This window comes from Pararge aegeria, chromosome 5 (assembly GCF_905163445.1).
Source record: "Pararge aegeria chromosome 5, ilParAegt1.1, whole genome shotgun sequence".
Taxonomy (NCBI): domain Eukaryota; kingdom Metazoa; phylum Arthropoda; class Insecta; order Lepidoptera; family Nymphalidae; genus Pararge; species Pararge aegeria.
The window spans coordinates 4,770,429-4,797,124 of NC_053184.1; the positions used below are offsets into that span (position 1 = coordinate 4,770,429).

The 26,696-nt window shown below is 33.4% G+C and overlaps 3 protein-coding genes and 1 long non-coding RNA gene across 6 annotated transcripts in view; 2 read left to right on the forward strand and 2 right to left on the reverse strand.

Annotated features, from left to right (window-relative positions):
* The first annotated feature begins 3,161 nt into the window (after positions 1–3,161).
* LOC120624065 lies at positions 3,162–5,146 on the forward strand. Its single transcript, XM_039890394.1, has 3 exons — positions 3,162–3,664; positions 4,037–4,137; positions 4,537–5,146. The coding sequence occupies exons 1-3, from the start codon at positions 3,433–3,435 to the stop codon at positions 5,038–5,040; spliced, it is 837 nt and encodes a 278-aa protein (XP_039746328.1). The 5' UTR covers positions 3,162–3,432; the 3' UTR covers positions 5,041–5,146.
* A 121-nt stretch (positions 5,147–5,267) lies between these two features.
* Positions 5,268–8,225, reverse strand: LOC120624066. 2 transcript variants are annotated; one of them, XR_005658740.1, is made up of 4 exons: positions 8,086–8,225; positions 7,454–7,634; positions 7,302–7,370; positions 5,268–6,665 (listed from the first exon to the last, which is right to left on the reverse strand). It is a non-coding gene; the product is annotated as an uncharacterized LOC120624066 (long non-coding RNA). The 2 variants fall into 2 exon arrangements; XR_005658739.1 differs by lacking the exon at positions 8,086–8,225 and having other exon boundaries at positions 7,454–7,791.
* Positions 8,226–9,727: 1,502 nt separating this feature from the next.
* Positions 9,728–17,221, forward strand: LOC120623635 (7-methylguanosine phosphate-specific 5'-nucleotidase). 2 transcript variants are annotated; one of them, XM_039889732.1, is made up of 6 exons: positions 9,728–9,882; positions 9,955–10,161; positions 10,988–11,147; positions 11,992–12,054; positions 12,631–12,760; positions 13,868–17,221. In XM_039889732.1, exons 2-6 carry the CDS (start codon positions 9,963–9,965, stop codon positions 14,201–14,203), a joined length of 888 nt encoding a protein of 295 aa, XP_039745666.1. In that variant the 5' UTR covers positions 9,728–9,882; positions 9,955–9,962; the 3' UTR covers positions 14,204–17,221. The 2 variants fall into 2 exon arrangements, with proteins under 2 accessions (XP_039745666.1, XP_039745667.1); XM_039889733.1 differs by having other exon boundaries at positions 9,738–9,882; positions 9,961–10,161.
* Positions 17,222–17,365: 144 nt separating this feature from the next.
* LOC120623633 (phospholipid-transporting ATPase VA) overlaps positions 17,366–26,696 on the reverse strand; it is a 106,566-nt gene continuing 97,235 nt past the window's right edge. The window contains exons 14-16 of the mRNA XM_039889730.1: positions 26,365–26,552; positions 25,402–25,533; positions 17,366–24,451 (exon numbers count right to left, since the gene is read on the reverse strand). Coding sequence (XP_039745664.1) covers positions 24,394–24,451; positions 25,402–25,533; positions 26,365–26,552 — 378 coding nt within the window. The 3' untranslated portion in view covers positions 17,366–24,393. The remainder of the gene's footprint in view (positions 24,452–25,401; positions 25,534–26,364; positions 26,553–26,696) is intronic.

Sequence of the window (26,696 nt, forward strand, 5' to 3'; positions counted from 1 at the left end):
AAGTTGCACTGAAAAAATACAGGTTGTTAATAATGTTTAGTTTTAATCAAATATGTACATTTATGGTTAACCTCACTATTTATATCGCGTCTATGGCAGTGACATATAGCGTAACTGACATTGTTAAATTAGTACTGACAATTCAGAGTCCGTCGTGAATCTGCAAATAAACTACTGGAAAGATTAACTTTAATATTAGTATAGTATAGCATTAGTTGAAACAGAAATAAGTCCTAAACACCAGCTTGTTCCACTCTTGTGAAAAAAGCAAAACATTAAATCGGTACATTTTGCTAATTTTTAGTACGCGGTATGAAACTAGCAAAGACGATATAACAGATACATTGGTGCCAGTTCAGTTGTAAAAATACCCTAATATAAACTAACAGCTCGTAAGAATTCGCCTTTTAAACAGCGTATGTTAAGTCGAGAATGATAATACTTTTACACCAGTCAGCTTAGCAAAGGGTATGTTTTCGACCTAACTAGCATTATTTGTACAAATTTTAGCATAGACAATAATGTTATTTTTTTGTCCACGAGCCTATGAACTAAATTGATAGGTTAAACCTGTCGTTTTGGTTTATAGATTATTAGATTAGTGTACCTCAGAAATGGCGCCAATTTATTATTATCATTTCCAACATTTTTGCAATAATATAGAAATGCAGTATTTAAGTTGATCACAAATAAGTTATGTTTAGAAAATTGGTTCTCAAAATCTCTGAACCTAAGTATAGTGCTATCCTTTACCATTGTAAAACATTGTAAACAGGTTAGGACTGATAATTTACTAATATTTTTAGAGATCTTTGTATAACCGTATAACCACTTATGGGTGTGGCATTCAGTTGAACAGGAATCCTAAACTAAAATGACAGCTCTAAAATAGGCGCCTTTTTTGACACAGAACATTGCATAAGATATATAGATGCAGATAACTTTGAGCTGTCAATTTTGTGAAGTTTAGGATAAGTATACAAATTTTTATATTTTGGATATAAATTTTGAATTTTATTTTGTCTTCAAATGATTGTTAAATTCATGCAAACTTAGTTCATTTCACTAACAACTACTATTGCAGGTCGAAGTTATGAAATAGACATTTCTTTTTCTTTACTGACCACTCTAGTTCGTGCCTTTTCCAAGCTACTTGACACTGGCAAAGTACATTGTGCTGTTTTGGCTATGGAGGGTAGAGGTAAGGATCATCTGTGTATATGAAAAAGTGTCCGTCAAAATGTATTAAATTAGGATGGCGCCACATTTGCATCAAGGTAACTCTTAAAAGAAGCGCCAAATATTGTTAGAGTAGGCTTGAAAAATAAACAAGGAAGTAAGGTTATATTTACCACAATATTTTGTACAACGTAAGTTGTTGAAATTCTCAATAATTAACTACTTTAGTCGATAATGATATTAAATTTTTTAACTCGGCATACTTCAATTCATCTACGATTGCTACATTCATACCATACCCTGTGCATCCACCAGCGCCATTGTGGAGGATTTTTGAACTGTTATTTAGCGCATACAACTGGACACTTTTTCAACTTTTCTCCCATATAAGATGACTCTCCTTACCTCTACCCTCCATAGTTTTGGCACTACGAAAAGCCATAAATCAAAAGAAGAAGAAGAATAAGTATACAAGAGAATAAACACCTAATAATTATTATATTAATTTGATGTTAGAGATATTTTTTTTTTTGTTATAAGACTTGATAAAAAGTTAATTTGAAATAAAATAATTTTAGAAGATTTAATTCTGAAAGATCAAGATTTAGTTACAATAGTTAGCTGTGGCACATATTTTAACCGACTTTAAGGACGTTCTCGGTTAGAGGCAATTTTTTTTGGTTACAATTTTGCATATATTTGTAATGATAATGTAATATGTACAAATGTTTGTTTATATTGATTTTCTTTTGACACATTAGTACTTTAAGTATTGTAAATGTATTTTATTTTCTACAATAGTAACATAATATACAAATGTAACATTTAGTAACCACGTAGTGTTTTGTAATAAATAGGAAATTTCTGAACACTAACCCTTTCCGTGTTTATTAAATTAAAACTACTCTCTGCTTTGTATTTTCTGTGTATGTGTATGTATATACTTCAGTGTTGGGTACATTATAGTTTCGCGAAGCTTTTTCTTATTGATCGTTACTTATTCTAATATCTAAAATATAACGAATATTTAATTTGTGATTAGCTAAATTGCACTGTATATTAATTATTATGATCTATGTAACAAGTTGAGCATGACTGTGGAAAAGACAAAAAAATGAATAAATATATTAAATTGATTACGAGCAATATAATTTTGCGATAATTATTTTACATTTTCAGCAACCTAGTAGGTAAGTAAAGCGGTCGCCAGGCCAATATACTTAAAATAATTATTAAAATAGTTATGTTTGTCAGTAATCCTAAATTAATGTACTGATAAAGCCATTCAACTAGGTATTTTATCTGAGTAAACAAAATTTATTTAGTCTTGGGTGTAACAACTAAAGTATTTTTTTATTTTTGCTTATTTATTTTGAGTGGCTAATTTAGACTTTAAACAAGTCTAGTTGGAAAGGGGGTACTACCAAGCTGTGGGGTATTACAGAATTCTTTAATAATTTATAATGAAAACCTTAAATTGAATAACTTTTTAATAAGAGTCTAGCGAATTTGCGGGACAAATTAGTCATAAGACAAAATTCAGCGATGACATTAACTTGCCATTACTGGTTTTTATGCGCACACATGCAAGTAAAAAATCAAATTTGTAATTTTTTTGGTTACTTTAAAATTATTAAACTGAAAAAAATAGTAACGTTATTTGACATTAAGAATAATTAACTGTAAACCAGAATTAATAATACTTTAATGGCCTAGTCTAACCCTTTCCAATAGTTATTAATTAAATTACAATATGCTAATGAAGAGCATACAAACACTAGCTAAAGATTCTCATGTCTGCTTCCCAGTATTTTTAAGCCTCTTTGGTGACTATAAAAATTTCAAAAGCTAGTTAAAAGCTAGTACCTACATTTAGTTAAAACATAAGTAAAATAAATTTAAGTCACCTTTAAAATGTGTCAGACTGACATTTGTCCATGGAAATTGTGATGTCTATAATTATCATCACAGAATCAGCATCTGTCAATTGTCAAAATATTCCTCGATGAATTTTTGTTGACTACTGAACACTCTGATACTCTCTTCGTTGTTGATTTATTAGTCAATAACAAGGTCAACATTGCAGTATTGATTAACTTAATAATAATTGTAATTAGCACAAACGGACGTTCTTTCCTTTGAGAATCGATATGTAACAAGATTGGCAGTGAAAAACATCGTGGAATAAAAAGCAGAAAAGAAATAAACTAAATTCAGAATATGGTTGTGTATTTAATTTAAATTTAAAAAATCATGGACACTAATGAAGTAATTCGTAAAGCAGTCACACTTTACGAAAGTAACCGCTCTTTATGGGACCCAAATCAGGAGCACTATTTTAATAAAAAGAAAAGGGAGAGGATATGGCGTAGAATTTCATTGGAAGTAAACATACCTATACCCGAATTAAAAAAGAAATTGAATTCACTTTTAGGCTCTTACAGACGTGAAAAGTCACGGGAAAACAAAAGCAAATTAAGATCAGGTAAGCTATGTTTAAATCATTTAAGAAAGTCACTATTAACCAGCCACCAGTGGTAAAAATATAACTTAAATAGGAACATCCTGCCACTAGTGGTAAATAAGAAAAAATGCTTTGCAGCCACTATTGGTATTTTATTTTTACCTGCAGCAATTGTGAACCATTGGTGTGCGTGCCATCTTTGGCACTTTCCACTATTTTCAGGATATTGAAACAGTCACTGTTAGATAGTTACAGTCTGTATATAAGTTGTTAGGCACTATGAGTACACAATGTCATACCACAACACCTTGTTGCTGCATATATATTTTTATTTATTTTTTAAAAGAATAAACATCTAAAACATAAATCTCATACTGAAATCATAATTTACAGGCGGAGGCAGGGTTTACAGATCAAAATGGTTTGCCTACCCGTGGTTTGCCTTTTTATCAAACAAGAACATACCTAGCCATACTAAGGACACTGTGGGAGATGTGAGTTTATTAACGTTCTTTTTGTTGAATTTGTAGATTATTTTGCTGTTTTACCATCGGACAATAAAGAAATAACATTAACTGTAACATTTACAGTTTAATACTGGTCCTGTCATTTTTGTGATGAACCTGTTAATTAAGAATAGCACTGTCAATTCTTGTGGAAAAGAACAGCACTTTTTAGACCTTTCAGTTTTTTCTTTTTTGAACAGCAGAATTTGCACCAATTTTATCTAAATTCAAGAGCCAACAAAACCTATAGAATATAGTTTGCCTTTAAATTGGTGTCTGTTAAATGTTTTCTATCCAGACTTTCTAATGCATGTAGAAATTTTCCAAATTCTTGGTTTATCTTAAACTATTCTTTAAAGGACAATTAAATGTTATATGATGTTCCAGGAGTCTCAAAATATTGCTGAACCCAACCGTGATAAAAACACGGAAAGTAGTTCTAGCATTGAATCTCAAAATATAACAGATTCATCTTCTACTTTAGAAAAAAGGACAAATGCATCAAATTCAGAAAATGTTATGGGAGCACCATGGGCAAAAACCAAAACGAGAAAAGGATGCTTGAAATTATTATCAATGAGTGAAAGCACAAGCTCCAGCAGAACTCTGGATCATTTTGACTCATTTGGTAATTATGTTGCAAATGAGCTGCGGAAGTATGATAAACACCTTGTACCTCATGTAAAAAGAGCAATTTTGGAAGTTGTGTTTCAAGCAGACACGGGGCAATTCCCTGTTCATCAGGGATACTACACTTCTGGCTATCATACATCATCACCTTCCACAGATCCCATAGCATCGCCTCCACAAGTCCAAAGAGAAGAATCTTCTGACTCAACAAGCGAAAAATTAAATATGGATTCTGACACAGATGAAAAAATTACTCTTTAAGAATATAATATAAAATAAAGGTGTCAATTCTGTTGTACACAAATTTCTAAATTATGTGAAAATTTTAGCCCTACTTTCAGACCTATCAAATTAGTTTTTACAATAATGGGCATTATGACAGTAACAAAGAATTGTTAAAATATTGTATTTATTTAATGTTAAAATATGACTCATGTAATGAGAATAACGTATTTTTATTTATATTCGAAGCGAGTTAACCTGAAATAATTCAAAATTATGACGTCTCGTCGACTTAAACATAATTTGGTACTTCTTCAATGGTTTCAATCACAAAATTTCGTGATTACAATCTATGTATGACACGGCGAGCGTTTTCGCGGTTAAAATTATTTTAAAAATATAATTTGGAATTTATATCAACAAAATGAGATATTTTTTTGGATATATAGTCATCTATAACTAATAAAAAGTAGAAACACAGTCCCATACAAAAGTCAACTTGAGAACTGTTCTCACTTATGTTTACGTAGTTAATATAAACATACATGAATGCAAATACAACCTTAGGCGCTAGAAGTTAGAGTTATATTTACAAAAAAAGCATTACAATTTTAGGACCGAAGATAGCTAGTAACAATAATTATTAAATATTCACCTTTACACCCATAAATTAAGGTTGCTTTTAGAAGTTCTTTAAAAAAGCAAAATAATTTTATGACCGAGGCTCGCCAGTAGGACAAGGAATTTATGGAGCCGAATATTTTTTATATTAAAAGATAACTTGCTTTAGGAGTTATTCACTAACTCCTTGTTGATTGTGCTACAAGGACAAAACAATCCATTTTATTTGAGATGGTTATATCAATTATCAAGTCCATATTGTTTCTTGGTTCATATTTAAGTTGAGGGGATAAATGGGATTTATGATCGAGTTACACACTCCGCTTTTCATTTCGATTTTGAGGAAATTTGTTCGAGGCTTAAGAACAGACTAGCATAATGACATACACTTGACTAGCATTGTCCTTTTTTGTCATCTTCATTGTCAAGACCCATAGCAATTAAACTTTCTTTTGCAAGTCCATATTTTCTGTGGTCAGGTATTGACATTTCAATAAGAGCACCTATTATCTCTTTTCTTTCCATTTTCTGATTTTTCTCTTAGTCTGTAAAATGATTCTCCTGTAAAACCAGGCTAGGCATCTATACTTCTGTACCAATTAACCTGTTGCTATTGTATTTTGATGTGGTAGACAAGAGTCACACACTTTTCTTATGTATTTATATGCAGCTGGAGAATAAAAATGTAACGTAAAAGCGATTTTTCTAGCACCTGCTGGATGCTTAGCAAACTGTCGCTTTTTCCTTTAATATTTTTCATAAACATTGCATTAAATGAAGTCGTTACTTCCGCGTGCTTTGATAAATGTTGGAGTAAAGATTGGTAAACTGTTTGGCGTTTACTTTTGACAGAGCATCTTTAATTTGCTAATTTTTTTCTTTAGTCTGTTCTGCTTTCGTAAATTACATATTTTTTTGTTTTTCATTTATGGAAGCCTTTTGCAATCATCAAGTTTTTTTTTCTAGTGTTTTTCCTTAAGAGTGTCCCGAATTGAGACGATGCTTAATAATGAAGTGGGGCTAATTCTTGATTCAATATTTATCTAAAATAATAAGCAATATAAGAAAAGTTGTCATTATATCTTCCAAACTTAAAATTAAAAACCTTTTTTCTTGCAACCTTTTTGTACACGTTGTATGTATGTTGATCAAATGCTATACTCATGATAATATAATATTATGGAGGGTAGAGGTAAGGAGAGTCATCTTATATGGGAGAAAAGTTGAAAAAGTGTCCAGTTGTTGCGCTAAATAACAGTTCAAAAATCCTCCACAATGGCGCTGGTGGATGCACAGGGTATGAATGTAGCAATCGTAGATGAATTGAAGTATGCAGAGTTAAAAAATTTAATGTCATTATCGACTAAAGTAGTTAATTATTGAGAATTTCAACAACTTACGTTGTACAAAATATTGTGGTAAATATAACCTTACTTCCTTGTATCTCCATACTTCCTTGTTTATTTTTCAAGCCTACTCTAACAATATTTATATTTGGCGCTTCTTTTAAGAGTTACCCTGAAGCAAATGTGGCGCCATCCTAGTTTAATACATTTTGACGACACTTTTTCATATACACAGATGACTCTCCTTACCTCTACCCTCCATATATAATATTAACGAAATAACAATAATCATTAGGCCCTAGAAAATATATTTGATTCGTTACATCTACTTACTTGCGACTCAGAGAAACTTTGATCACTAGACTTATTTTTCAAAGAGCAATCATCATCATCATTCGTTTTCTATAGACAAAAACATATAAGTTAATCATAATTCGTAACGTAAAAAAATACATACTATTACTATTACTATTATAAATACATACTATTCTAGTTACAGCTGTTTTGTGCAGCCTTCTGATGCCTTTTGTAGTGACATAATCATCACTTTCTAAGAAATGATTCGAGCATACAACGCTTCCCTTTGTTAGCTTATAGAATTCTTCACATCTCTGAAGTGCTATTACGGATATCTAATCGCCACAACGCATAGGATCTCGAGGAAAACTAAAAATCTTATAAAAAATCAAATAAACAACATCGACTACATGAATTGCAATCCATACTAATATTACAAATCGATGCACTTTAATGTCTGTCTATCTGTCTGTTATCATTTTACGGATAAACAGCTGAACCAATCTTAGGATACTTTTATCCCAGAAAATCCTTCAGTTCCCGTGGGAATTCAAAAAATCTAAGCGGACAAAGTCGCGGGCATCATCTAGTAGTAAGTAATTATAAAACAATAAAATATTCTTAAAAAAGTTAAAAATAATATATATTGTTTTTATTACACGACTAGAACAGAGTCAAAAATGTGTAAATCGAACAAATTAAGTGGGAATGCAATTGCATGATTAATACTTTTCTTAAGATTTGTATTAAACTGATTGTGTAATTTTAAGCTATTAGTCTAATATACCTACATAGTTCTTACAATCACATTAATACTTACCGAAAATATGAAATTCCGTCCTTTTATAGGATCCTAAACGTATGATTTTTACAATTTTTAAAGGTACACTGCGGCATGTTAATAACCAGGTGGTTAGTAATCATTTATTACAACTACAACTTGGAAAGAGGGGACTCTTTGATCAAACCAGAGATTTTGTAGGACAAATATTTTTTCGAATAATTTAGATAATTGTCTTGAGATTTAATAAAAAAAAAATCAGTTAGTAATAAATATTTGAGAATCATCAAATCAACATATTTTATCCTTGCTACTTCTGTTAGCTACCACAATCGAGAGTTTCGTAAAGGAAATTATTGGGCGTCTCATCAAAATAAAGCTACTCACGGAAAATTAGCTTGATAGTAATCACGTGCAAAAATGGGCGATGGATCCTGTACTATAACTGTCGTAGCGCCCGAACGCGACTAGTATAAAAGAGCACCCAAAATAACGTAGACGCAAAATAATGTTCAATTTGGCGCTCATTTCGTAAGGACGTTTTTTGACGCTCATTGTGTATTTACTTTTTATTAGTGATCGATGTATACAGTATATAGTAGATACTTCCGAACTGTATATCTATGGTACTGTATAAATACTGTACTAGGATAAATTTCTAGAATTATTTTCAATGAGTGAATTGTTTATATCAGCAGTAAATTGCACGTTTTGAAGAAGTTTTGTAAATTTAGTGCTACCAGTACAATTTACCTCACTTATTTCTTTGTCAGTAATAGAATCTTGCATGAATCCCAATTCCAGTAAATAGAATTTATGTTGGGTCCTTAGTGTAAAGTAGACTTCCATATTTAAAATATGAGAAATATTGGCAGAGCCAAGCTCATTAATGTATAATAGTTCAAAGATTGTGCTTATAATGAATGCCGACTTTATTAGGACTTTATAATCAACCTATTTAGTGATCCCTGGGGTTTTCTGCTTCTCTATAACATGATATTTTCCACGCCAACTACATAAATCTCTAACTTGATTGACGGGTCTAAAAGAATATGTGTAACGTAAATCTGTTAAACTGAATTTACACATTCCAAAATTACCCTATATTTTTACGGGCATACAATATGGAAAGGACATCATAAGTTACTTTTAAACTATTAATCACGTCAATTTAATTAAGAAGGACTATATAAGTACCTCTAGCACCTTTAAAGTATCTCATTCGTTATTCACTCTTTATTATTACTTTTCCGTTATTTTCCAGTTCTTTAATTTTTTTGATTATTTGATGAAGTCATTTGCTAGTAACCGTGTTACCCGATTATTTTTAAGTTTTATAAATACATATTATTTCACTAAAATATGAATTAGACCATCGTCTTATGTTGCTATCATTCTATTTATGAACATTTCAGTTTTTTTTTAAATTATTGTTCTGTTACCTATTATACTTTGTTTCATATCTTTTACAAAATTGTGTACCTACCCCGATTACGTTTATCGTTAATTTTTAACATTATAAAATAATAATATTACAATATAAGATGCAATTCGTGTTTTTTTTTGTTTTTCGAGGCTCTGACACTGACACTTAACTTCGACTGTCAAAACGCAACACGGACATACACATGACAATTGACACAACTGACATCTCACAAAATAATAATTTTTGTCGTGGAGTTGTGCTTGGTTGTGCTAAAGTTATTGTATTTTTAAATTTAATAAAAAATAATTTAAGAGATTGATTGCGACGTTTATATTTAAAACATTATTTCGTAATAAGTTTATCAAAGAAGTAATTTGCAGACAAAAAAGTAGTGCAAGATTTTTCCATCGGTATATTTCCGCATAATCAAAAATTGAAGAATAAACTTATTTTTAGGACGAAATTGAATAATAAAATTATAGTTTCAGATATGAAGATGATAGCGAGTCTACATGAAATCAAAGAACTCGATAAACCTAACATCCACATACGAGATAAGGATGCATTACTGACGAAAATAAATCAAATTATACGTGATGGCCACGAGAAACTACAAATAGTTACAGATTTTGATCATACATTAACGAGACACAATATGGACAATGGAAAGACAGTACTGACTAGCTTTGGTAAAAAATTTGACTATGCAAATTTCTACAAGATTTTAGACTAGTGAGCAAAATTACATAGCTGTTTTATACAGGCTAATGTCACAAGTTTGTCATGTCAGCAGCCTACACTGTCTATCTTCTATCACTACAAACATACATACATACATACTTGATGTTTGAAAAGTGCTTATAAAGTAGGCCTACTTGTAATAAATGAATTTGAATTTATCATAAAAATTCAAGTAATCACATTTGTCACTTCGAGATCCCCAGGGGTGAAAATTGGTCGATTTATAATTTCTTAGCATCTTAGACTGCATCATTAAGAGTGATTAGCTTATTGGCAATATTAGAAGTACAATATTTGTGGAATTTTGTGATATTATTTTAATATGGACATACCACTGAATCCCATTCATTAGGTTACAAAATATAATATCAAAATTTAAAAATAGTCTAGTTGTATTAACCTGATCGCTTATCATTACTTACCAGTGAGATTGCAGTCAAGGTCTTGCTTGTAATGTAATAAAAACATTAAAAAAATCTACTAGAAGATTTCACACGGATCCTACATTTTTTTTTATAAGACATTGATGTTATAATAATAGTAAGACATTATTAGTTTCAAATAATACATTTACTTTACATTTATTGTGTTTAAAGTAAATGTATTATTAAAAATGTTATAAAGTCTAGTAGAAAAAAAGACCATTGTTCATTGCTCTTTGAAAACACTTATTTAAAAAAAAAATTAGTTATAATTCCAAGACAGAATTTGGGGGTTCAAATGATAAATAAATAAATAAAATAACATTATTTAACATGTTTTATTAATTTTCAGGTATGTTCAGAGAATGTCCCTCCGTACCCCAAGAGTATAAGGACGAGGAACTAAGGCTTGCTGACATTTACAAGCCTATTGAAGTTGACCCTACAATGAGTATTGAGGACAAAACTAAACATATGGTTGCCTGGTACTTGGCCGCTCACAAGCTACTCAAGTAAGTAATTATTATAAACCTTCATCAAATCATAAAATTACGAACCCACTACAGGGCTCTGGGATCATCTCAGAATGAGAAGGAAGTTAAGGCTGTTCACCACGCTGGCCTAGTGCTGTTTAGTAGAATTTACATGCCTTTGAGTATGTTATTTGGAACTCTTGGAACTCTAACACAATTAGGTTTCCTATGTTTTTCTTCACCACTAAAGAAAGTGGTAATTTTAATTGCTTGAATTTAAAACCCACATAACTCTAAAAAGTCAGAGAGTGCACCTACTGGCTTTCAATGCATATAGTAATGTTTGGATCATATTATTACACTAATATAGTCCATTATTATCTTTGCATTTCCAAACATTCCTTGTATAACTTGGATTCCCTTGATGACCACTTGATGTATGAGGCCTTATCAATATCTAATTGTATATATATAAATATACACAGAATAAAGAACATACAGAACCCTCATTCAGCCATTATTGCACCCAATGCATTGTGTCCAAAAAACAGTAAAAATGCACATGTATGCACACCCGTGGAATGTTGGAACTTTTCCATTTTCCCCATTTTATGGTAAATGGAGTAAAATAATAACTGTTCACTGCTAAATGGAGTGAAGTGAATAACCACGAAACACTACCAAAGTGGAGTGCTTTTTGATTAGTTGTGTAAACGGTTTCTGTATGTTTTTAATCCTTTGAGGATATATTTAAATATGTACTTTGGCTGATGCTGCTTAAATCCACATTTCAAGTATTACAATAAATGCAATTTAAGTACTCTAGAATTATGTTATGATGAAACTGAAGCATTTTAATATTTATCCATTAATTTTGTTGCAGAGGTGTTAAATTTCCGAGAAATGAACTCATTGAAGTGAGTCAAAAAATGATAGACTGCTTTCGGTATGTATGATCTTCTTAGTGTATGATTAATTAACAGCAGACTATGTTTAAGCTATATTAATTACCGTACATTCCTTCCTTCTGTCTTGCCAAGTTCAACTATATTTTTCTTATTTCGTGCGTCATTAATTAGTATTTAGATAATGCCATTTGTATTATTTAGAGGATTCGATCGCTTTGTTTTCGTAGAGATAACGTCACACGGTTTTATGTGACCGTTTATGCGGCATTTTTAAAAATATATTTTTGAATTCTGTTTTTGGGTACATTAAACGTTGTAAAAAAATAAAAATATTGAAAAGTAGTGTGATTTCCTATTTTGAAAGATTTGTTTAATGAATTGTATAGAATACAATTGATTAATTTCTTAATTTTAATAAATGTGTTTTAACATATTGTATAAAGTTATGCATTGGTGTGTCCAAAATTTCCTTAGGAATCTTATTATTATTACACACAATCCCACAAGTGACTACTGTACCTTTTGCAGAAGATGTAGATTGAAGTGATTGAAGTAAGTAGATTGTTTATATCCACTTTTTGTTTACAAAGAACTGTTTTCTTATCTTCAAACAGGATTGGTGTAGAGGATTTGATATTGTGGAGTGAGAAACAGCAGGTTCCCGTATTGGTGTTTTCAGCGGGGCTCGGCGAGTGTGTTGTAGCGGCACTTAATGCCGCGAATTTTCTGCTACCTCATGTTAAAGTAAGATTTTCTATCTATTTTTACCATACCCAGTTTATTCTTATTTGATATATATGTATATCATATTTTATTCTTTATTGATATTTTGTAGATCTTTTACTGTCCGTTTCAAACTTTGATGTGACGCAGAATAGGCATGATGACAACTACAAAGAATGGCTAAAATATTGTATTTATCTAATGATATATGATTAAAGTATTATGTAAAACGTAATTTCATTTATATTCTAAGTGAGATTGGTATTTATTTTCATCCCATAATGTCATTGCGTCATTTCGCAGAAACGCCGAATGTCGTCACGTCTATATAAACATAATTTTGTTCAGCTGGATCTTCGAAAATCTCTGCCATTGTTATTTACGTATATCAAGTTATATTCTGTAGTCAATATTCTTTAGCTATGGAAAATCGACTTTACACTTTCTATGGCAGATAGCTCTCATTTGCCTATGACGTCACTAGTGTGGCCTTGACGACTGGCGAGGCCACACTAGTTTTTAATTAAATATAATTTGTATCTACAAAACATTTAATTTCTTCAAAAATAAGATAATTTTTTGATAAAATAGATACTTCCGAAAAACATAGGAGTTTTTCAAAATTTAAGCCTATTCGATATAGGTTATTGCTATATATATATATATACTATGTACTACGACAATACACACATCGCCTAGCCCCAAAGTAAGCGTAGCTTGTGTTACGGGTATTAAGATGACAGTTATTTAATGATAGATTCAAATGATAGATATTTTTATGAATAATTTACATAAATACTTATAATATACAGATAAACACCCAGACACTGAGAAACATTTATGTTTATCACACAAACATTGTCTAGTTGTGGGAAACGAACCCACGGCCACTCACTTCACCTCTCAGAAAGCAGGGTCGCTGTAAAAATTGATGATGGTTGATGAATGAATGATGGTGAAATTTAATTTAATAATGCCCGTTTTCACTAAACCTTAGCAACCATTGTCCATAGACAAAAACATTTCACCAACTTAATCGGTTGATTTATGCCTAGGAATCTGCATAGATTAGGCATTGCCTTGACCGTTCGTTAGTGGAAACGGGCATAAGTATATTATTCATTTTAGGTAGTGTCTAACTTTCTGGCATTGGACGAAAACGAGTCAGTTATCGGAATAAAGGGTGACGTGATACACACGTACAACAAGAATGAAGCGGCCATCAAGGACACGGAGTATTACGAAATGGTCAAAGAGCGGAACAACGTGCTCCTTTTGGGGGATAACATCGGGGATGCGGGGATGGCCGAGGGGATGGAGCACTGTGACGTCATCGTCAAAATAGGCTTCCTAGGCCGCAACACGGAGGCGAACCTACAGAACTATACCAACAAATTCGATATAGTTCTGGTGAATGAACACACTGTCGACGTAGCTAATGCTATATTGAAACTGGTGCTGTGAGCATCTACTAGGTTATTTTTCTAGAAGTTTTTGCATAGACCGTTAATTAGTTTATTTATGGATTTATTGGTCGTCACTGGTAGAGTACGTTTACTCAGCGGTGCGGAGCATGACGTGCAGAATAGGTCGGTCAAATTATTGGCATGTGGCGTGATAAAATCATAGTCACTCTTCATTGATCTAATTGGCCTATTTCCCTTTTTGAATAAACACATATAGATCTTTCTTTCTTCCTTCAAATGACCCATTCTGCTCCGGTTTAGCAGAAATACTGCCCTAAATCGTTTTACCATAGAATACAGTTTGTCTCTGGCTAACATTCAAATTGTCTATGCTACTCCAATCTACTTTTAAATATTATGTATGTTGTATATATATATATATATTATCTATGTATTTGTATCTATACATTTTGGTATTTATGTATTTAAAAAAATGATAAAATTTATTTTTAATACTTATGCAAAATTATTGTGCTGTGTAAGTGTGTATGCCAGTGACGACCTTTATATTGCGATGTTGTTGGATTTAATCTTATTTTACTCAAGTTGAGTAAAAATAACTTGTTGATATTGTTTTTATTTTTATTCGCTCAGTTCATAATAATAATTAATCTAAGAGTGTTGCTAATGTATTATTGATATACATGTCTTGCATAAATTATTAATTAAGCCCTACCTATTTTCTTTTGAAACGAAATAGGCACCAAATATAATTACTATTCAACATTCGAATACGTCTTCCAGAGTCCACCCATAAATAAAATATTTTCTGTTTTAAAAATAAATAAAAATACAGGTTTTTAGTTTTCGATATTGAAATTTAATCTTCGTATGGAGGAATTTGATTTCGAACGTAGCTATCGGAAATTATAAAAGCGATACAGTTAATTAAAGCGATTTTTGCAAGACTTGTAACATTAAAAACATGGGTAGATACTAAAAGTAGCAATACAATTCATAATATGATTTTTTTTGTATAAAAGAGAAGAACAAAGTTCTGATTTATTTATAATACTTATTTGTTTTTGTATGCTAATGTTAGATATATGTACCTAGTTTAAACAATCTGCTCAAAAATATTGCTTGAAGAATCTCCGCTACTCATTAATTATATCAAAAGACGTATAAGCAAACTTAAAAAAAAGAAAAGTCTACATGTCTTTTTGAAAATAATACCTTGCTACAATGTTTTGAAAAGACAAGGCCGACCCAATTATCTATTTGTTTCGTTTTTTTTTCTTAAATCCTGCCAGCTTGCATTGCTGGTTTGCATTAAATATTTTATTGGGTAAATGAATTTAAAGTTCCATGAAATTGTTGTTTATTTTGGTTGTACTTATAGAGTTTCTTAATTAAATACTGAGAGTTTTATAATTATTTTTTTTATTAATTTGAACGCGCTGGCATAATAGGTTTATTGGGCAAATGAATGTGAAATTGCGTGGTCTTTTATTTTTTATATGCACTAGGTGTGAAAACGTCGCAACCAAGTTTGAGGAGTTAAATAAAACAAATTCTTTAATGAAATTAAATATTTTGTTATTATTATTATAAAACAACACGTATGAATATAAATGTATTTTCTAGTCACCACTGTGCTTGTTTTTGTGTACTCTACATATCTCTATATCATAAGGTGCATCCGTTAGGCTGAGACTACACTAAACCGCGACTCGCAACGCGACTGTAAGAGCGACTATGAAAACTGAAGCTAAAGTAAATTTTCGTTTACTTTAGCTTCAGTTTTCTTAGTGTCTCCTTATACTAGTTTAGATAAGCTAGGTAGCTTAGCTAGCTTCATTTAGTGGGTAAATATGAAGTATTGAGTTTGAAGCGAGTAATTCACTTGCAATCTCCGTTGTGAAATATAATGCGGTTTCCATCGACGATTCGTAGCAATGGATATAGGTTATGAAAGTCGCAGTGTTGCCATTACTATGAATTTAAGTTTAATCGCTTGCGTCAGCTAGTAGCGGCATAATGTATGTGTCCTCTTGGCCTTACATCGCATCTAATCATTTTAAGTATTAGTTTAACCGATCAATTGTTATTTATACAATTGTATTTTATGAAATTGTCGTATATGTTAAACTATTATTATGGATTACTCGGGTGTCAAAATTCGGAGTAACGATTTTTACAAGGCAGAGTGGACTTTCGGGTACTTCAGATCTTGGGGATTATATTGAAATTGATAATGCGGATGACGGATGCACCTTCTCTTTGTCTTAGAAAACCGGCAAAATCTATCACTTAATTATTTATTAATCAATTGCGTTTCTATAAATTTTAAAAAGAGCAATAAACTGGAAGATCTATTAATAGCGACTACAGTTCCCGCCACGAAAGTTGAATCTGCACAGTTCGACTTCGAAGTCTCGAGTCAAAAGCGCCATCTCGGTACAGTACTGGAAAACAGTATTTTTACTAGATAGCGATCTCTCGATTTCATACAAATCGTAGTAAACTTTCACGCGATCGAACAGGTAAACGTTGAAAATCTCGCACGAAGCAAGCTGAGGCTGAGCTGAGCGTGTTTAGTGAAGCAAACGCAACGTCACAGAACACTGCGCAGTGACCGAACGCGTTTTCAACTTTCGTGGCGTGTATTGTACAACCACTTAACAAAATAACTTGTCTGATTTCAGATAATCGCGCAATACACTTTCAAATTCAAATTGCGAATGGTAACATGAATAAATATATCGTCGCTTAGCTAACTCTGTAACATATAAGAGATACATTTTGAGATACTTTTAACAGTTTTAGATATTACCGTTTTGTTAGCCACGGCGATCATAAAACCTTACCTTATCCGTTGACAGGACTAGTCTAGTTATTTTAAAATACTGTTTGAATACACGCTCCTAATAATACCCAACGGTAGCTAAATCATATGTTTCGAACACTGACAGTATACTTTGTTATTCATACATTTTAATGCCTAAAATATTACTTTAAAATGTCTGGTTAAAAAACAATTGAAAGAAATGCATTGTATCAACTACAGTTTAGTTGATTATGGCAAATAAGATCAGCGATTTTCAAGTCGATTACATACATCAGACTATAGAAAAAGTAATTCTACACAAACGTTATGAACGCACTACATGAAATACTTTTGACGTCTATATATCGTTTCGTGATATAATAAAATTTGTTTCTGCACGCGTATAGTAATTCTGAATGAACATGATCAGTGGTAATCCCGCGACCCGCATCAGCCGGCGACGAACGTATTATTGGTGTATCGCGCTAACCAATCCTGGCGTGCAGTCGAACGAATTATCGCGCGGCGTGACCGGCGGAACACAAGGAAATATACTAAGCTTGCCATTTTTTCATATCGCTTGGAAAATAACGCGACGTTCGTTTTATTGCTCAGCGTTTGTCGCTTCTTAGAACGTTCAAAAGAAAAGCGGTGACGCGCGGCACGCTCTATTTTCTGAAGTACTTATACGTTTGCTTTAAACAGTATACTACACTGACTTTATCCGACCCATGTACAATTGGAAATTAAAGTTTTTAGAGAAACTTTAACCAACAATATTAACATTTTTGAATATCCAAACGCACGACACTTGTGGTACCAGCTGAACTTACCCTAATTCTATAATCTGAGGTTAATAAGACTCGCTAATGTATGCTATTAAATATAAGCGTTGATTCGTTGAAATTTGTTTATTCATATCATACATAAAATTATAATATTTTGTTGCCATAGTATAGTAGTTTTTAATAAATAACTAGTCCTAAAGATCGGCTAAGTAAAAAAACTAAGTCTGGACTATTTGACGTTGACCGCTAATCCAATAAGCACGAAGAGTCAAAACTTTTGAGTCGTCGGATCGTAATTTTTTTCATCAACCTGTCAAACTCTCACTTTTTAGCGTACAAGGCTGCGTGTGATGTTCTTAATACTAGCGACCGAGAGAGTTACTGACGTTTATTATTTAGTGACGATTCCGATGATAACAGCAAATCAGCTGAATAATTGCTAGATCGCGTGAGTAAAGACGAAGGACTCTTGTTAACCCTTTGTGCTACTTGGGTTTGGCATTTCACTTAAGGTGCCTTATAGCCTGCGACAAGTCGACGTTGCAATCTAAACCATCTCACTCAAATGTACTAAAAATTGGTAAACACGAACACCGTGATTCGTGCAGCACTAAGATTAAAAATATGTATCGACTTTTCGCGGCCTGCATTTGGTAAGAATTTAGTGCTACCTCATTTTGATATTACAAAATATAAGTTATTATATTTTGCATTTCAATAATGGTATAATTTTTTTTAAGTATAAGCCAATTTTTTATTACAAAACACTGTTGTATTATCAAAGAACACCACATTTCAATTATGACTTTTAATGTGAATTGTTTATGTTAAAGTAATTTTAAATTTATTGGTGATTTTTAGTTACATTGGAAAGACATTAACAATTTTTATTTCAAGAAATGTTAACAGATCTTAATTTTCAATAATATGGCAAGATGTTCCACACATTACAGCGGAATATCAAAATGACTGGAAAATACATATTTCATCGATACCCTATTTAGTGTCTAATTAAACTCAACAAATTAAAAGCTCTAAAATAAACAACAGTCTTAGAACATACAAGGTATTTACACAAATATTTTATTTATATAAAAAATATCCTACTGTACATATAACAATTATCCATTGTAGAAATATATATATATGTATTTTTAATGTATGTACAACTAGAAACAGTATTAATAAAAATAGTCAAATCTTTAGGAATCATCTAGGGTCCTAGACATAAGCAGAGTCGTAGGCGAGAAATACACTGGTCGCTTGCGGTAGACAAGGCACTTTATTACAATCCTATATAATAGGAGAGTAATGTTTTTTAATATGTTAAAAAGCTTTTGTACGCTGCTCTTTATAAACTTTATATATTGTAACACAAAGAAAATAATAAAGGATGCAGTAATTAAAGATGTGTTTTATTTTACTATACCAAAAATCGAAAGACGATATTTATAAGTCGCAAGGAGTCGCAAGGAGGAGAGAGTGAGTTACTTATAAACTGTATAAATTATTTGAACAAGTAACTAAATGTAATGGAAAAGGGGTTTGAATATGGCAGGGCTGGTTTGCTGGCCGCAATATTTTTTTTTTCAAAATTGCGGCCATGCATATATCTTAAATAAATAATCAATAGGCGGCTGCCCGCTGTCCGCCATATTATTTTTTTGGAAATTGCGGACATCTTTAATAAATTATCAAACAATAAAAATAAGTATTTTTCAAGACCAAATAAATCGCTTAAATCTTGAAAAGTGTAGCACTATAATGCGGAACTTTTCAAGATTTAAGCAATCAAAGGTAAAATTCAATTCAACTTTGTTATGTTATTTTTAGGTCAGTTTCTGAGGGGCGGCATAACGATTTACAAAGATACATTGCCAAATATACAAACCCCTTTGCAATTGAGCACTTGTGATAAAATGACAAAAATAAAAGAAACAAAAAAAAATAAAAACAGTGAGTTCGTTTTTAGTACTTTTTTTTGCTTTAATTTAATTATTTGATTAAAAAATTGTCTTAAACGTTCTAAACACGTGATCGTATAGGGCTCTACAAAATGCAATTGCAATGAGTGTAATATAATCTTTTTCGTTCTTTTATCGCATTATCTCGGATTTGTATGTTATGTTTTGTGATTTAGTAGCTCAACTTGCGAGGAAAATTAGAAACCGAGCAAACGTCGTACTAATAGCTCAGGCGGGCTGTCCGTTGCGGTGAGTCATGTACGCGGACGAAGTCGCGGATAATACGCGTAGAACGTTGGAAGTCGTTCATGTCCTGCTATTATTGTTTCATCCTTATATTACTACTACTCAATTATAAAATTTGGGTTACAAATATAATGGTATATAAGAATAGGTTTAAACAAAACGGAATGTGAATTTTTTATCACATCACAACAAGTATATTTCTCACATCCAAGGCCGGGATTCTCTATTATGCACATTCTAATCTTAAGTCCAATCAAAATTAACATCGCATAATGCAAATCTTGCGCAGTTAGGATTTTAATTCCATAGAAAATCAGGGCCTTGAACCAAATCGAATAACTTCTGAAAAAGTTCTAATGACTTAAATTATTTGCTAGAATTCAATAATACAATGAGTTATACTAAACTATCCCTTTTATCGTGGAAAAGTTTGAAAAGGAAAATAACTAATTATACCTGTCAGTTTAGTTATTTACAGCTCACATAGCCGATACTCGTTAACAGCTGATGGTACATTTTCATACAGTCGAACCTGGCGAACAGATGGAATCGGTATTTTCATCGCTGACGAAATGTTTTTTATGCCACTAACTTGGACAGATTTAAAACACGCGCGCAAAAGTGGAATTTATATGACCCTTGTGTGGAAAAGCTACTCGTATAACCTACATTGAAATTTTAATCATCATCTGGCTAATAGAAAATAAATTTATTTAAATAGCGATCTACGAAATTATCAAACTGAATTGAACGTAGGTATATCATTATTAAGGTTCGTATTTAAATAGATGCGTAGCAAATGAAGGTGCTTTAAATACGTAGTTCAAAATAAGAACGCGGAAAACTATGGTATATCTACTTAATTTTTGGCGGGTGCGCAAAATTCAATTAGTGGAACGTTTTCTAGTAAAATCATGGATACAGATCTATAGTACTAGTATCATTAATTCCATTATACTTTGATGTTACAGTGTTTTGATAATCGAATACAATTCTACGATAGTGACACAATAAACTGCTTCTATAAAAACAGATATCACGTAGGGCTTCGGATGAAAAATATTACCGAACCTAGCGAACTCAAGCTAAACCTTCGCAGTTTTCTCACTGTTCCAGTTCTATTTAATCCAGGTTCGATTGTATTTATAACAGACTGACTTTTTTATTGTCAATTGTCAACTCAATAATTATTTGTATTAATAGCCGAAGTCTTCAGAAGTTACAAGTTAAGGCGCTAGGCGAGAATGCCTGAACGCGTTCAGTCTCTGAAAAGGCAAGTACGCTATAAGCTATGACACGAAGGAAGCCAGATTGTCTAGTTCATACGAGCTCATACAAAAATACACTACTCTCAACATTCAAGGGTAAACAGGTGCCAATGACTGCACACAAATCTCATCTGTGGAAAATTCGGAATGATTTAAATTATTTACGTCACCTCTAATATAATAAAAATATACAAGCATTGTTTACATCAGAAAATAGTACTTTAATATTTTTATTTCACTAAAATCACGGTTCGAGTAAGGTTGGAATGAAACTTTGATGTCTTAGGTACATAGTCTATGGTGTCGTGTGTAATGGCGAAGAACTCTACTAATTTATTATTTAGGTACACATTGAGTTTAGAAATGGAAGTCCACAACTATGTAATAAAAAGCTCGTGTTTTACTAATAAAAACTTTATATAGTGCTATATTCACACCTGTGTTTTATTAGCTCGCATTATGGAACTGTTTATTTTTAAACAGTGCTCTTTCATAATGTTCTCTATGGAAAAAGATAACATCATTTTTGCACCCGTCATTCCAGTTCAGACTTGTGTGCAGCCGAATAACAACCATCTCTATCACACATTCAACATAAATGAACACGAATTATCGCAGTGTTCTCCGAAGAGGCTGCGTAGAACCTCGAGTGTATTTTTTTATTAAAACTGCCACATTGAAGTAACAGCGCCCTTAGTGGAAAGTTTGCATCGCGGGGCAAGACGGCAATACTTTTGACAGCTGCTAATTTCTTCTTCTTCTGCTTTTGATTTATGGCTTTTCGTAGTGCCAAAACAGCACAATTTAGTTTGCCAGTGTCAAGTAGCTTAAGCTGCTAATTTGCTGCGACCTGTCTGTGATCTTACCAAACTGTCATGTTGACAGTGGTTTGTATTGTCTATGGAAGTTATGTTTGAAATACCGTCTTGTTCCGCAGAAATGCCTAACTCTTAGAGAATTTTGTGCAGGTGCTCTCGAGGCTCAATTTAAGGCTAAGTGTACATGACCGCAGCCTTTTAATAGTAAACAAAAAAAAATGGTACAGAATTATAAATTGTAAGCGGTTTATGTGTTATTTATGAACAAAAAATAAAACTACATATATTTAACCCTGACCACGTTGTTCCTATAGGTGTAATGCTAATGTACATTAGGGCATCCAACTATGACAAAACGAAGTGAACATTTCTGTTGAAAGAGATGAAGCAGGCAAATAGTTCAGACAACTATTTATATTTGTTCATAGGGAAAATATCCGGCTCCTTCAATGCGTTATAACAAATCTGATGCATGATGTATCGGTCGGTTATTTTAACTCATTATTACTGCGGGTTTTCCCAAAAAGACCGTCCTACCTAGTCTGTGTCTCCATTTAAACCAGAGACGAAATGGAGCAAACACTTGCAGGGCCATTAATAATATGAATAGAAAATAGACCAATGAAATGATTGGTAGATAGCGTGATAAAATTATGACGTCATGCATCAAAAAACTGATTGGTCTATGCCTGTGCCGGTGCAGAAACAGCAGCCGATTGGCTATGATATAAACGAAAAGTGTACAAGTCATCGTTACCATCGCTAGTATTAGCTAATAGAATGGGTTCGTTAAACTTTGTAATTCAACATGTGAATGGCAAGGGTCAGACACTCGATAAATTATACATAGTACGTCGGCTCAAGCGATTAACATCCACAAGTGAGTACGAGCAGGTTGAAGCAAAAACTTAAGGGATAAAGAAAATGTCAATTTTGGAGACCGTGTTCCTTGCCAATACTATTTTTAGTTCTTCTTCTGCGTTTGTTATAGATTTTTACCAATCCCGTGGGACCGGTTTGCTTTTCTGAAACTAACTAGACTAGAACTATTTCTATACGAAAATCAAGTTTATTGCTTGCTTAGTTAGGGCGTAAAGAGAGGACAAACAAACAATCAGACTTTCGTATTAATAATATAAACAGACTAAATAGAACTGAATGAATTTCGACAAAGCGGTCTATCGAACATAGTTGATTGCCCTAATGCTCCAAACGTTGAGTAATAATTTTATACGTAGGCTTGTCCAACGTAATCAACTACGCACGCTGCTAGTCACCGGGTTACAATAATGTGATTATTCGATATTTAGGTACAAAGGAAATACATTATTAATAAATGTTTTTTTTTCAAGTGATTTGTCATGATACCACGAATTTTAGAGTCATATACTTCTAACTAGCTAGCTAGCAGTCCTGTAGACCGCTAAACGTAACAGCGTAATAATTTGTGACGGGGTCTCAACTACGTAGTGTTTATTACTCAAAGATTCAGATAGCATTAAACATGTAAACATCAGTAAGTTTGTTATAATACTGCAACGGGCAGGAGGGTTAGCGACCAAGTGTTAATCACAAGTTTCACAACCGACCCACCGGTTGGCAACCGGTCAAAACAACTACAAAAAAGAATAAGGGGACTTGTATATTTCACACTTGGTAAAGTAGCGCCACGCTATGATGACAAGTGAGCGCGAATATATGATTAATGAGAAAGAGAGAGATAGTTACAAAGAAAGGCTAACTTCATTCCGGACATAATAACGTGTCGCCTCTTTAGTTTTTGTAGTTTGTATACTTGATGAGGTCAGCAGGGCTAGGAAACCGGTTTATGGTACATTTTAAAAACTAAATAAATAATATTACATAATAGAGTACGGAACTAAAAACATTAAACGACTGAAGCGGCTTCGTTTTATGAGTGTTGACTGGGTTGATTGACCGCTAGTTTTCGATCTTGCTTACTGGGCGATGCACACGACCGTGTTCTTTAGTCACTTTGATAACGTGTACATGATCAGCGTGCATATAGCGTTCCCAAATGAATTTGTTTAAACGAAACAGATTTAACTTAAATATAATAATGTCGGTTATTTCGGAACCGGTTTTAAAGCCCTGGTGGTCAAAAATTAACAAAAAAAAATGTAAATGCTAATCGTCATTAAATCTAGTATGACATGGAAGGCACGGCACGTACTACCGACGACTGACGCATTGGTCCCGCGTTGTATAAAAGCACAGTACTAATTCTACGTTATATATTACAATACATTAGTTCTAACGACAGATCACAGCCTAGGGTTAAATGTAAGCGAGTGGGTGACGTCATCGCCAGTGTCACGTGATTGCCGCCACCTCCGTTTGCGGTTTATGCAGGCCATCCTCGTCTGTCGGCCTGTTGGGATCACAATTTATATAACATTATTGTTTTTATTCAATATTGTGAGTAGCAACAGTATGGCTCATTGCATGGTTTTTTTTATGCCACTACAATTTGGCCCTTGACTGCAATCTAATATTTATAATTAAAAAAAATCTGTGAGAGAGAAAGCTACTGTCTTGTAGAGGGAATTAATAGGCTGAGGATAAATGATCCACATAAATCAAATTTCAACAGAATAAAACCCTTTATTCCTTACAGGCATTGAGTTGCAAGTAGGAGGCTAGTCCCAGTCAGAGTAAGAGATGAAGCATCTAAGATAGTAACGGGCTAACCTGTTAGGGATATGGCAGTTATATTGAACCTATACCCCTAATCGGTTTCTACGCGAGATCGTACCGGAACGCTAAATTGCTTAGCGGCATGTCTTTGTCGGTAGGGTGGTAACTATCCACGGCCGAAGCGAAAATTCAGAAATTATAAATTCCCAAATTGCCCCTGCACAGGGACTGGAACCCGAGACCTCTAACTAAAATGGACAGCGCTTACCGCTGCGCCAGGGTGAACGTCAAAACACAAACTTACTTAGTACTAAGATTTAACTTAGTTTGTGTGATCGGTAGGAACATATCCTAGCACGTAAGTTAGTCATATTTATTGGCTGCATTTGTACACACATGTGTTGGAGAGCTGCTAGTTTTACTTTATTTTTTCCTTTTTTATGTTATTTCATGAATTATGGCCTGTTTTGTGTGCTAAATTGATAAAAAATAAAAAAAAATCGACCAGGGCAAGAGTTTTGTACTTTGCTAATATGGAAGAATTATAGTAGCACCCCGGTCCACGGAAAACAGTATTTTTTTTGGATTGGTCTACGAGAAAAGAAGTTTGTGAACCTCTGCGCCAGACCAACGTGGCAATGAAAAGGCAAGTCTGGTAAGCAAGGCTTGTTTGTGTGTGTTTACCTGTAGACGTGTGCGGAGGCGGAGGGCGTGTGGTAGTGCGCCGCGTACGGTCGCGCGCGGCGTCGACGCGCCAGCACCGCACGGCCCAACGCACCCGGCCGCACGGAGTTCCGCACAGCGTGGTACGCCAACCTGCACAACGCACATCGATGTAAACGAAACATATAAGCCTGCGAAATATTATATTTATTCATTTTGTGGAAGCATACAAGACTTAAATAATAGGAAAGTTATATAATACATAAACCTAATTGTTTTCTATGTTCGTTTAGTATTAATAGATGTTGCCCACGTTTTTTTTACAAATCCCGTTGGAAACGTTTGTTTTCCTGGGATATAAAGTAGCCTATGGTACTCTCCGCCCTTTTAACTAACTTTTCGCCAAACATCTAGTTGATCAGTTGCGTAGTTAGGGTGTTAAGGTCGGACAAACAAACAAACCGACTTTCACATTTATAATGTTAGAAAGGACTACCAGCCTAAAGGCACAGAGCAAGGGTCTTGTTTTAGAATGAGAAGGGTTTAGGCGGTTTTGTATAACGCTGCTCAAGTGCGCTTTGGTAAACTTGTTACGCTTTTTAGGAATGTTATGGAGAACTCTCAGGCATGCAGGTTTTTCTTCACTGTTAAAGCAAGTTATATTTTTATTGCTTGAATTAAAAAAAGCCATATATCACGCGGGCGTAGCGGGCAAACCTCTCGGGGGTATAACAGTTATTTGCAACCTCTGTCAGTATCAGTGCAAACAAATAATTAAGAGAATACACGACTAATATCGAAGAATCAGAAACCACTCATTACTGACAACTCATTCATAGAAGTTAATTATAATTATTTTACCTCTAATGTTTTAAACGTTTACCGTAAAATGGGGAAAATGGGAAATGTTTGTGAGCCAGCAACATTTCGCGGGTGTTTTTGGACACTCTGGATGTCCTCAATTCTGTGGAGTGTAAATTATACCTGGGTGCTAACGACGCCACGGTGGTGAGTATGACCGCTAGCCAGTAAATAGGATCCGCTATCGCGTGGTGCATGACGTAGTAAGTGGAGGGCAGCCGGAAGCACGAAATGCAAACCGTCTGGTAGAGCAGCGTCAGCACGAAGAACGCTCCCAGCGACCCCGTCAACGCCAGCAGTTGGATTACCGTCTGCAGAACAAAACTCACTTAAGTATATTGGCCACTTGGCGACCTGGGCGGCCTGCTAAGCTTCTGGAGTGAGCTCGGCTGGCTGGAGTGACCCAGCGGGGAGCCGTACCAGTGGCACTTCGTACAACGGAAGGTTCCGGCCGA